The 13,063-nt window shown below is 45.3% G+C and overlaps 1 protein-coding gene across 3 annotated transcripts in view; it reads right to left on the bottom strand.

Annotated features, from left to right (window-relative positions):
* Positions 1–13,063, bottom strand: part of AGTPBP1 (ATP/GTP binding carboxypeptidase 1) — a 189,108-nt gene that overhangs the window by 73,171 nt on the left and 102,874 nt on the right. For all 3 annotated transcript variants that reach the window (XM_073670940.1, XM_073670941.1, XM_073670942.1), the window contains 2 exons: positions 12,669–12,766; positions 12,455–12,571 (listed from right to left, as the gene is read on the bottom strand). In XM_073670940.1, coding sequence (XP_073527041.1) covers positions 12,455–12,571; positions 12,669–12,766 — 215 coding nt within the window. The remainder of the gene's footprint in view (positions 1–12,454; positions 12,572–12,668; positions 12,767–13,063) is intronic.

The following is a 13,063-nucleotide window of genomic DNA, read 5'->3' on the forward strand; positions in this document are numbered from 1 at the left end:
TCTGTGTGACTGGAGACTTACGAATCCCCCCAGTGCAGGCACAGTGTGCTGCAGGGATTTCAGACCCGGGATTGGAGGGTATGTATATAAGTTATACGTACCCGCGGCCACACACTGTCTAGTGACATGGACAGCCAGTGGGTGCGTGCGACTAAAGGGCACAGCCTCGCTCAATACAAGTGTATGGAGAGCGAGGCCACGCCCACTGGCTGCGGTTAAGACTGGACAACCCCTTTAAATGTTTGGCCCCGCCATCATGCACTGAGCACCTGTACACTCATTCTGTACTGCCAGAGTTCCTTTAAGACCAGGGAATATTTCACTTTTGTGTTGTAACCTTTTATTTTCCACATCAGTCTGATTACAGCAATATCAAACTTGCATCAATATTCTCTATTTTAAGTGATTAACCCCTTCCCGACATGTGCCGCATACATACGGCGCTGCGGGAGCTGTGTTGCCGCAAACCGCCATGTATATATACTGATTTACAACCGCATGGGCTCACGCCGAGCGCCACCGTGATCGAGTGCGGGTGTCCGCTCTATATACCAGCAGCAATGCCAACGATCGGTACTATCACCAATTGCAGGCATTTAACCCCTCTGACGCCGCTGTCAATAGTGACAGTGAGAGGAGCATCGCAGAAGGAGTGAGCTCCCTCTCTGCTCTCATCAGCACAACAAGATGGAGATCGCGTTGTGCTGATCGTCTCCAATGTGACCCCGGGTCCCAAGATGGCAGCGGGGTCCATCAGGGAAGGTGGCATGTGACCTCCTGCTTAGAGCTCAGGAGTTGATACGCCTACTCCCTGCCTGTCAGTCGCCGATCTAAAGCCCTGCAGTGCAGAAGCATTGCAGGGTATTAGATCAGCGATCAGGTAGGGAAAGTTGATGTCAAATCCTAGGACAAAGTAAAAAAGTAATATAAAAAAAAAAGTTAATAAAAAATCACAAAATAAAGAACAATATTTATATATATATATATATATATATATATATATATATATATATATATATATATATATATATATATATATATATATATATATATATATATATATATATATAATAATAAATTTGTATAAAAAAAAAAAAAAAAAAAGTACACATTTGATATTGTCGCGTCCATAATGACCTGACCTATAAAACTGTCCCACGAGTTAACCCCTTCAGTGAACAATGTAAAAAAATAAATGAAAAATGAAGCAAAAAAACTATGCTTTATCATCATACTGCTGAACAAAAAGTGAAATAAAACACGATCAAAAAGACGAATGTAAATGAAAATGGTATCGCTGAAAACATCATCTTGCCCCGCAAAAAACAAGTTGCCATACAGCTCCGTCAGCCGAAAAATCAAAAAGTTATAACTCTCAGAATAAAGCGATGCAAAAAAAATTTTTTGTTTTAATTTTTATTGTATAAAAGCACCAAAACATAAAAAAACTATGTAAATGTGGTATAGCTGTAATCGTACTGACCCGAAGAATAATATCAATTTTACCACACGCAGAACAGCATTACAAAAAAAAAGAATTCCCGAACTGCTGTTTTTTTGTTCATTCTGCCTCCCAAAATCAAAATAGACAAATCAAAAAATGTCAATTGACCGAAAATGGTACCAATAAAAAAGTCAACTTGTCCCGCAAAAAACAAGCCTTCACATGACTGTCGGCCGAAATAAGGAAAAATTATAGCGCTCAAAATATGGCGATGTAAAAATTTGCTTTTACAATAAAAAGCATCTTTTAGTGTTGTGAAAGCTGCCAAACATAAAAACCCGATATAAATCGGATAGCGCTGTAATCGCACTGACCCGAAGAATAAAGTCGTGTAATCACTTATACCGCACGAGGAATGGTGTAAAAAATAAATAAAACCAATTCTTCACTTGATTTGTTCATTCTGCCTCCCAAGGATCGTAGTAAGGCTCGGCTCACATTTATTCCGCACTTTACGCTGAGCGCTTACACCAGGGTTTCTGTGTAAATCTCTAAAATACGTGATTCAGAAGGAACCCCCAGCGGAAGATTCCCTAGAATGAGGCAGATGGGGACATTGTGGACTCTGTCTGGCCTATTATCTGGCGGTGCCCGTTTTTTAAGGTGTGCATAAAAAAGCGGTTGCCAACAGTTTTATGCACTTCTGAAAAGAAGGACACCACTGAACAGAGGCCAGACGGAGTCCAGGGTAACTCTGCAGCCTCATTATAGTGAATGGATCCCTGATATACAGTGGGTACGGAAAGTATTCAGACCCCTTTAAATTTTTCACTCTTTGTTTCATTGTTGCCATTTGGTAAATTCTAAAAAGTTCATTTTTTTTCTCATTAAAGTACACTCTGCACCCCATCTTGACTGAAAAGAAAACAGAAATGTAGAATTTTTTCCAAATTTATTAAAACAGGAAAAAATGAAATATCACATGGTTATAAGTATTCAGACCCTTTGCTCAGACACTCATATTTAAGTCACATGCTGTCCGTGCCCTTGTGATCCTCCTTGAGATTATTCTACTCCTTCATTGGAGTCCAGCTGTGTTTAATTAAACTGATAGGACTTGATATGGAAAGGCACACACCTGTCTATATAAGACCTCACAGCTCACAGTGCATGTCAGACCAAATGAGAGAATCATGAGCTCAAAGGAACTGCCCAAGGAGCTCAGAGACCGAATTGTGGCAAGGCACAGATCTGGCCAAGGTTACAAAAGAATTTCTGCATTACTCAAGGTTCCTAAGAGCATAGTGGCCTCCATAATCCTTAAATGGAAGAAGTTTGGGAGGTCCAGAACTCTTCCTAGACCTGACCGTCCAGCCAAACTGAGCAATCGTGGGAAGAAGAGCCTTGGTGAGAGAGGTAAAGAAGAGCCCCAAGATCACTGTGGCCGAGCTCCAGAGATGCAGTAGGGAGATGGGAGAAAGTTCCACAAAGTCAACTATCACTGCAGCCCTCCACCAGTCAGGTCTTTATGGCAGAGTGGCCCGACTGAAGCCTCTCCTCAGTGCAAGACATATGAAAGCCTGCGTAGTGTTCAAAAACATATGAAGTACTCCCAGACTATGAGAAATAAGATTCTTTGGTCTGATGAGACGAAGATAGAACTTTTTGCTGATAATTCTAAGCGGTATGTGTGGCTAAAACCAGGTACTGCTCATCACCTGCCCAATACAATCCCAATAGTGAAACATGGGATTGTGAAACATGGTGGTGGCAGCATCATGCTATGGGGGTGTTTTTTAGCTGCAGGACAACTGGTTGCAATTGGAGGAAGCATGAATGGGGCCAAGTACAGAGATATCCTGGATGAAAACCTTTTCCAGAGTGCTCTGGACCTCAGACTTGGGCAAAGGTTCACCTTCCAACAAGACAATGACCCTAAGAGCACAGCTAAAATAACAAAGGAGAGGCTTCAGAACAACTCTGTGACCATTCTTGACTGGCCCAGCCAGAGCCCTGACCTAAACCCAATTGAGCATCTCTGGAGAGTCCTGAAAATGTCTGTCCACCAACGTTCACCATCCAACCTGATGGAACTGGAGAGGATCTGCAAGGAAGAATGGCAGAGGATCCCCAAATCCAGGTGTGAAAAACTTGTTGCATCATTTCCAAGAAGACTCATGGCAGTACTAGCTCAAAAGGGTGCTTCTACTCAATACTGAGCAAAGGCTCTGAATACTTATGACCATGTGATATTTCAGTTTTTCTTTTTTAGAAATTTGCAAAAATTTCTACATTTCTGTTTTTTTTTCAGTCAAGATGGGGTGCAGAGTGTACTTTAATGAGAAAAAAACACCAAGGTTACTTACCGGTAGCCGGTTTTTCCTGAGCCCATGACAGCACACCTTGAGAGAGAGGATCCGCCCCACCAAGGACAGGAAACCGTCTGAAATAAAAGGGCGGTACCTCTCCCTCGCTTCAGTTGTTTACAGAGCATTGAGAGGACCTCCCTAAACAGGTTAGGCACATAACCAACATCACAATATACATATACACACCACCCCAAACAGTGCACACCAGGGTGTGAGAAACATAGAAAAAATAAGGGGGGGAAACTACGGGTGCTGTCATGGGCTCAGGAAAAACCGGCTACCGGTAAGTAACCTTGGTGTTTTCCCCTCTCCCATGACAGCACACCTTGAGAGAATTTTGGAGAATTTATGAGCACCCTAGGGAGGGACCACCGCCTGAAGTACCCTTCTCCCAAAGGTGAGATCAGAAGAGGATAGATCCAACCGATAGTGCTTAAAGAAGGTGGATGGTGTAGACCAAGTAGCAGCGCTACATATCTGCTCGATCGAGACATCTGCTCTCTCTGCCCAGGAGGTTGCAACGGCTCTGGTGGAATGAGCCCTCACATTGTCCGGGGCTGGAACCCCTGTGGACGTATAGGCTAAGCAAATGGCCTCCCTGAGCCACCTAGAGATGGTACCCTTGGACACCCCGTGACCTTTCCTACACCCTTGAAAGGCCAGGAACAGAGAACCGTCTTTCCTCCACAGACTAGTCATGTGAATGTACTGTAGCAGGGACCTCCTAACATCTAGGCTATGGAACCTGACTTCCCCTGGGTTCTTGGGATTGCTGCAGAACGAGGGTAGCACAATCTCCTGACTACGGTGAAATCTAGATACCACCTTGGGAAGGTATGCTGGATCTGGCCGCAAGGTGACCCTATCCTCAAAGATTTGTGTGTAAGGAGGATTAACCGAAAGGGCCTGCAGATCACCCACCCTACGGGCTGACGTTAAGGCCACTAGGAGGATGGTCTTAAGGGTGAGAATTTTTGGAGAAACCTTGTGTAGAGGTTCAAATGGTTCACTAGTAAGAGCGTTCAAGACTAAGTTCAGGTCCCAAGGAGGAACACCCAAGGATCTAACCGGTCCTGCTCTGGCACAGGACTTGATAAACCTCGAGATCCACCTATTCCCAGCCAGATTACAATTGTAGAGTGCTCCCAAAGCTGAAACTTGAACCTTAAGGGTCCCTGTAGCTAGACCCAGGTCCCGCCCCTTTTGCAGAAATTCCAGGATCCCTCTGATCGGAGGTTTGCTCGATAGCGGGATATCTATAAACTCTAGGAATTTACCCCAAACACTGCTATAAATCTTAGTTGTAATTGGTTTTCTGCTCCCCAATAAAGTAGAAACTAAGCCTGGTGAAAACCCCTTGCTACTCAATAGCGACCTCTCAAATTCCATGCCGAAAGATGGAACCCCCTGGCCTGGGCATGGAATACTGGTCCCTGCATGAGAAGGTCCGGCCTCTCTGGTAGAATCCAGGGATCTGACACCGACATTAGCCGAAGCAGAGAGAACCAAGGCCTCTTGGGCCAAAAAGGGGCTATCAAAATCACCCTGGCGCCTTCCTCCCGGATCTTCCTCACCACTACTGGAATCATCACTAATGGCGGAAAGGCATAGGCCTTCCTGAACCCCCAAGGAATCTGGAGGGCATCTACGGCATGGGGATTTTCTGCTGGATTTAGGGAGCAAAATCTCTGCACCTTTCTGTTTGCCCTTGTGGCGAACAGGTCTATGTCTGGCTGCCCCCATAACTGGACAATCTGATGGAAGACCTCCGGGTTCAACCCCCACTCCCCCTGTCTTAGGGTATGGCAGCTTAGAAAATCTGCTTTCACGTTTTCTATCCCCTTTATGTGAAGGGCGCTGAGGGATAGGAGATTTCGCTCTGCTAGACCAAGGATCCTGTCTGCCACCACCATCAGAGGGCGTGACCTTGTCCCTCCTTGGTGATTCACATAGGCTACTGCTGTCCGGTTGTCAGACCTGACCTGGACATGGTGATTTTGGATGTGAGGGAGGAAGCCCCTGAGGGATCTTTCTACGGCCAAAAGCTCCTTTAAGTTTGAGGATGCTCCCCCCTCGTGGTAAGCCCAGTGACCCTGTATTGCGAGTTCTGCCAGATGACCCCCCCATCCGGAACTGCTTGCGTCGGTCGTAATTACTCGATCTACTGGTCTGGACCATTGAACGCTTGCGGTTAGATTTCCCCTGACTGTCCACCACGAAAGGGAATCTACTACTTGTGGGGAGAGAGAGAGCCTGCCTTCTAAATGCCCGTTGCAGGACCTCTGTGCTGACAGGACCTCCCACTGAAGCCGCCTCATATGCCCCTGGGCCCACATTACTGCTGGGAGACAGGCCGTCATAGAACCCAGGAGGGACATTGCCTCTCTCAGAGACATCTCTGGAGCTTGAATGGCCTTCGAGACTAATGCAATCAACCTGCAGATTTTGTCCTCTGGGAGGAAGCAGGTTTGGCGACGAGAGTCTAGGATTAGACCCAGAAAGGTCTGAGTCCTGGAGGGGGTTAGTCTTGATTTTTGGAAATTTACTAACCACCCCAGCTGATGCAACACTTCCGTGACCACTAGGAGCTGACTGGAGCAGTGGGCTTCTGTTTTCCCTATTATCAAGAAGTCGTCTAAATATGGCACGATCACTACATTCTTGATCCGTAGGAAGGCTGTCACTTCTGCTATTAGTTTCGTAAATATTCTCGGGGCAATGGAGAGGCCAAAGGGTAGGGCAGCAAACTGAAAATGCCTCAGCTTCCCCTGAATAAACTGGGCTACTCTCAGATACTTCTGATACTCCGGATGGATTGGGACGTGATAATATGCGTCCTTCAATTCTATTACAGCCATAAAGCAGTTGCGATGTAAGAGCTTCACTGCCGAGCTTACTGACTCCATCTTGAAAGTCTGGTTTTCTACTACTTGGTTCAGACTCCTGAGGTTGATGATGGTCCTTAAGGACCCGTTTGGTTTTTTTATCATGAATAGTGGGGAATAGAACCCCCTCCCTCTCTGTGTTGCTGGTACTTCGAGAAGGACCTGCTTTCCTACTAACTCTAACACTTCTGTTTCCAGGGCTAATTGTTCTTCCTGGACCTTTCGTAGGGGGGTAACCACAAAGGTCCGCCAGGGGGTCTGGCTGAACCGGATCTTCAGGCCCCCACTGATAATTTTCAGAATCCAGGGGTTTGCTGTTATCGCATCCCAAGCTGGAAGAAAGTGGGAAAGCCTTCCACCCTCTTCCAGCCTGGCGTCATTGGGAGGATCTCTTCGAACTCGAGGATGGTCCTCCAAACATGTAGCCCGATTCTTTTTTGGACTTGGCTTCCCATTTCTTTTTGTCTCCCGGAGGACGACCCCGGTTAAATTTTCTCCTCCGAAAACTAAATCTTCTTGGTTCCCCCGAAAATCCCGGGAATCCTTTGGTTTTATCGCCTGCTTTTTCCAACAGGTCTTCTAACTTTTGGCCAAACAGGAGTCTACCATCACATGGGAGGTAGCACAGTTTCTGTTTCGAAGGTAGGTCGCCTGGGCAACCTTTGAGCCACAAGGCCCGCCTGGCTGCGTTGGATAGTCCCACTGCCCTAGCTGACAGTCTGACCGAGTCAGCTGAAGAGTCGGCCAGGAAGGCCGATGCTGTTTGTATTAGAGGTAGCTCTGCAAGTATTGCCTGTCTGGAGACCTTTTTATCTTTAAGCTGGTCTTCCAGCTGTTGGAGCCACACCATCAAGGACCTCGCCACACAGGTGCTAGCCACCGCTTGTTTTAGGCCACCTGCCGCCGCCTCCCACGTGTGGCGCAGGAAGGAGTCAGCTCTTTTATCCAGGGCATCTTTTAGGACCCCAGAGTCCTCCAAGGGCAGGGAAGATCTTTTCGATGACCTTGCCACAGTCCCGTCCACCTTGGGGATCTTATCCCAAGGTTCCGCATCCTTCTCTTCGAAGGGGTACCTTCTTTTGGAGAAGGAGGGTAAAGCCCCTGATCTCTCAGGTCTCCTCCACTCTCGGTCAATGAGGCCCTGAATCTTACTGTTAACCGGAAATGAGCGTCTCTTCTTCTCTCTCAAGCCCGCAAACATGATGTCCTCCCGGGATTTAGATGCTCTCTCTTCCTCCAGACCCATGGTTGATCTTACTGCCCTAACCAGTCTGTCTGTATTCTCAATGGGGAAGCAGGGTCTACCGCCCCCCGATGAGGAAGAGGACGATGAATCCCACTGCTCCTCGGACTGGGAGGAATCAGAGACGGGGGAAACCTCTCTACGGGGCCTTTTCTTCCCTCTAAGGAACCCTTTCAGGGACCCCTGAACTTCTGCATGTACTATGGACTTTAAATCTGCAGCAAAATCCCGGGAATTCTCAGCTATGGTTTTGGTCACACAGCCCTGGCAAAGTGGTTTCTGCCACTCTACTGAGAGAGAAGCTTGGCAAAGGGCACACATTCTATGCTTTTGCTTGGCACTACTCTTCTTAGGCTCCTAAAAAAAGGAAGCACATAAGAGACTTCCCGTTATTAACCAGTGACATTCACGAAGCTCACTCACCCTCGGAGGTCACAAACGGGTACCGGATTCGGAGGCTGTCGCGGAACCGATGATTCCATTCTGGATGGTCCCGAGGCACTCGAAGCCTTACTCCTGCGGCTGCCACTACGATTACTCAAGCGGCTGTCTGTATACGATGCATCCCTCTGCTTTTTCTGTTGCTGAGGTGGGGGGGGGTAAGCTGCTGCTGCTCCTGGCTATCTGGATCAGCCATGTCTCAGAAGCGCACCACGCTTCCAGGATAGCTCCCCCCCCTTAAATATAGGGCTATCCAGCCTCCTCCGGTCTGTGGGCCCTCCCTCTTCCTCAGGCCGGAGCTCCGTTGAAAAAAAAAAAAACCGGCCTGGGACGCTCCGATGGGCGCCGCCATCTTGGATCGGCGCCGCCTCCTGACGTCACCCAGCGCGCCGCTCCCAGCGTGCCCTGCGCCGTGACGTCAGGCGCGTCACACCCAGAAGCGTTCCACACTGCAGGGGGAGGACGGCGCCGCGGTCTCCGGGAGGACAGAGCCTGCCTCACCGCGTGCGCCCCGCTCGGCGCAGAGACCCCAGGGGAAGCTGCGGACGGCGCTTCTGGGATACTGAACCCGGTGCACAGGCCAGTGCCCGCTCTTCCACACCGGGACAGCCCCAGGTAAGTCTTCTTTCTTCCAGACAGGTTCCCCATCAAGGACAGGAAACCAACTGAAGCGAGGGAGAGGTACCGCCCTTTTATTTCAGACGGTTTCCTGTCCTTGGTGGGGCGGATCCTCTCTCTCAAGGTGTGCTGTCATGGGGGAGGGGAAAATTAACTTTAGAATTTACCAAATGGCTGCAATGAAACAAAGAGTAAAAAATTTAAAGGGGTCTGAATACTTTCCGTACCCACTGTAAATGTTCAGCGTAAAGAGCCCGATAAATGTGATCCAATGTTATGTAAAATGTTCCTAACAAACGCTTCAAATCAAACCACAAAAAAGCCCCCACTCTGGTCTGTCTGTCAATGGAAATATAGGGGGCTTCCACGTTACTGGTAGAACAAAGGCTCTGGCTAAGCGAAATGGCTCCTCGCCCCCCAAAAGAAATCCAGCAAATTCTGTACTTCCAAATCCTAATGCCCCCCTCCTTTCTGAGCCCCACAGTGTTCATAAACCCCATTTAGCGTCCACATATTTGGCATTTCTGTGGCGATGAGAGCCTGCCTAATTTACGGGTGCGTGTCTCCAGAAGCACAAGCTCGGCATAACGTACCGGTCACTACAACACACCGGTCACTACAACGGCAGTTTGCAATTTTCACTCAGCAACATCCACTGCTGCTTGTTTCTGGAAAACAGCCATGGAGTCAAAATCATCACTACACCAGCAGATAAATTCACAAAGGGGTATAGTTTTCCAAAATGGGGTCACTGCACTTCTAGCACATAGGGGCACTGTATATGGAGTCTGCAAACTATTCTAGGAAAATCTGCACTCCAGGAGGTAAATAGCGCTCTGTCCCTCCCAAGTCTCGCCGTATGTCTAAGCAGTACTGTACAGCCACATATGAGGTGCCACTGATGCCATTTTTACCCATTTGCCAGTGTGAAAATGTAAAATCAAAACAAAATTTTGGTAGTAAAAATTGTATTTTTTTCTTTGCTCAATGGTATAAAATGCTATGACCCAGCTGTGGTGTCAATATGTTCACTGCACCCCTAGACGAATTATTGAGAGGTGTAGTTTGTAAAATGAGGTCACTTATAGGGGGTTCTGCTGTTCTGGCACCTCAGGGACTCTCCCAGTGAGTCATGGCACCCTTAAACCCATCCAACAAAATCTGAACTCCAATACGGTGCTTCTTCCCTTTTGGGCTTTGCACTGTGCCTCAAAAGTACTTTTCGACCACATATAGGGAAATTGCACAACAAATTTTGGGATCCATTTTCTCCTGCTATCTTTGTGTAAATAAAAAAAATTAGGGCTAAAACAACATTTTTGTGGGGAAAATATATTTTTTTCATTTTCACAGATGAACATTGTAAAATTCAATGAAGCACGTGTGAGCTCAAGGTGCTTACCACACGTCTAGATAAATTCCTTGAGGGGTCTACTTTCCAAAATGGGGTCACCTGTGGAGGGTTTCCACTGTTAAGGCACATCAGGGGCTCTCCAAATGAGACATGGTGTCTAATTATGCCAGAAAATTTTGCATTCAACAAGTCAAATGGAGCTCCTTCCCTTCCAAGCCCTGCCGTGCGCCCAAACAGTAGTTTTCCTCCAAATTTTGGGCATCAGCGTACTCAGGAGAAGTTGCACAACAAATTGTGCATTTTCTCCTGTTACCCTTGTGGTCTAAAGCAAAATTTGTGTGAAAAAAAGTTAAATGTTCATTTTTTCCTTTCACATTCCATTTATTCCTGTGAAGCACTTAAAGGGTTAATAAACTTCCTGAATGAGGTTTCGAGCACCTTGAGGGTTGCAGTGTTTAGAATGGTGTCACTTTTGGGTATTTTTTGTCATATAGACTTCTTCAGGCACTTCAAATTTGATGTGATCCATAAAAAAATGGTTTTGTAAATTTTATTGTAAAAATGAGAAATTGCTGGTCAAGTTTTAACCCTTATAACTTCCTAATAAAAAAATAATGTTTCAAAAATTGGGCTGATGTAAAGTAGACATGTGGGAAATGTTATTTATTAACTATTTTGTGCAACATAATTCTCTGATTTAAAGGCATAAAAATTAAAAGTTTGAAAATTGCAAAATTTTCACAATTTTCGCCAAATTTCCGATTTTTTTCACAAATAAAGGCAATTCATATCAAAGAAATTATACCACTATCATGAAGTACAATATGTCATGAGAAAATCTCAGAATCGGTGGGATTCGTTAAAGTGTTCCATAGTTATTACCTCAAAGTGACAGTGGTCAGAATTGAAAAAATTGGCCTGGTCAGGAAAGTTAAAACAGGCTCCGGTGTGAAAGGGTTAAAGAAAATTCAAAAAATTGTAAAAAAAATAGATTTTTTTTTTGCTTAGTGTCACCATCATACTAGACCCATAAAATTTTTATAGTTTTTGTTGATGGAACTGAATGAGGGCTTGTTTTTTATCCTCAGTGAGCTGATATTTTAATTCATACCAAAAAATGCTGTGATTGCGTATTATTACATTTTTTTATGTGAGGTGGGCAAAAAAATGCCATACTGGCATTTTTTTTTCTCTATCTATATTTATCGCTTTCCGATTGAGTTGATAGATTGGACTTTTACGAATGTGGAGAGATCGCAATGTTTTTTTTCCCTTTATTTTTAAACAGGGAAAAAATTATGCAATGAGAACATTTTTCAAAACTATTAAAACGTTTTATATTTTAGTCCCTTTAGTGGATTTGAACCTGCGATGGTTTGATCGCTTATACTATAAGCTGCAATAATACGATATTGCAGGATATAGTAAACATTTTGGTTTCTTATGGCGCTCAGCCTATGGCCAAACTTCACAGGAGGGTCAAGTTTACAGCAACGGGGGTCTCCATGGCTGTTATAGTAACCCATCGGTCCTTTGAATTCACGTTATGGGGGGAGCGATGGGAGCCGATGTGCGAGATCGCTGGTGTGCATTCCATTTAAATGCCGCTGTCAGAACAGCAGCACTAAAGTGATTAACAGTAGTGGCCACAACTCGGTGCCAAACGTGGCCGTTAGAGGCAGATGCCAACTATATGATTTAGACGGTATATGCCGTGAGAGAAGGCAGCTCAGCTCCAGAGGCTCCTCCACACCAGCGGGCCCCTTCCCAGGCTGTGAATAGAACATTGTTTTGCAGGAAGGGTGTAATAAAGCCTGAAATATTGTATATTGTGTCATGGTGCACCATGGGAGTAAATAACTGTATTCGCTATTGCATCAACGATCAGGGTGCTATCTCTTCATTAGGTGCAAAACTGAAAAAGATCACTAGATTAAAATGACCTTGGCTCTCTAAGAGGGACACAGACACAACAACTATAAATAATAGCAATTTTCATACTGAGCCAAACATATTACAAATCAGACTCTAACAGCCCATCTCATCCAGCTTCTCGGCCACCGGTTGGTCCCCACAGTTAACATGATGAGTTTCTCTTACCTGGAAATCGTCAGAAAGCTCTGGAAAAAACCGTTCATATATTTTCAGATCTTCTAATGGTCTTCCCACTTCTTGAGCAGGTTTCAGCTTACCGATATCAGTCTCTATGTCATCATTCTGGGAATAAAATGGAAATTGTACAGAAAATAAAGGAGGCAGGAGATGGCCATTTTCTTTTCTTTTTATGGCCTCTGAGAACAAGCAGATAACAAACCTTAAACAACTGATCATTATCATCTTCATTCTCAGCATCGGCTTCAGCATCTGCTTCAGTATCATCGTTGTCATCACTCTCATCCACTACATCATCCACTAAAGACAAAAGGATATTTGACATAGAATATGCAGCATGACTTCAGGTGGTGCACGCCGCATATGTTTAGAAATCAAACATAGGCAGTCATATGTCATCTGCTGGCTCCATGACCAGTTCTAAGGGAATTAATCCATAAAATGGAAGACTGTACAGTGAAATAAATATTCTGCTACTACTAAGCCTATTATGTAGGATTTTTTTTTTTAATCAGATAAATTTTTATTAAGCATAACAAAACTTGGAACAGATATTACATGCCAATACTTTCACAATATTACAAGACAACTATGGAG

The sequence above is a fragment of the Phyllobates terribilis genome, unplaced genomic scaffold (genome assembly GCF_046119375.1).
Source record: "Phyllobates terribilis strain yellow unplaced genomic scaffold, ASM4611937v1 Scaffold_1__5_contigs__length_1240528914, whole genome shotgun sequence".
NCBI classification, from domain to species: Eukaryota; Metazoa; Chordata; class Amphibia; order Anura; family Dendrobatidae; genus Phyllobates; species Phyllobates terribilis.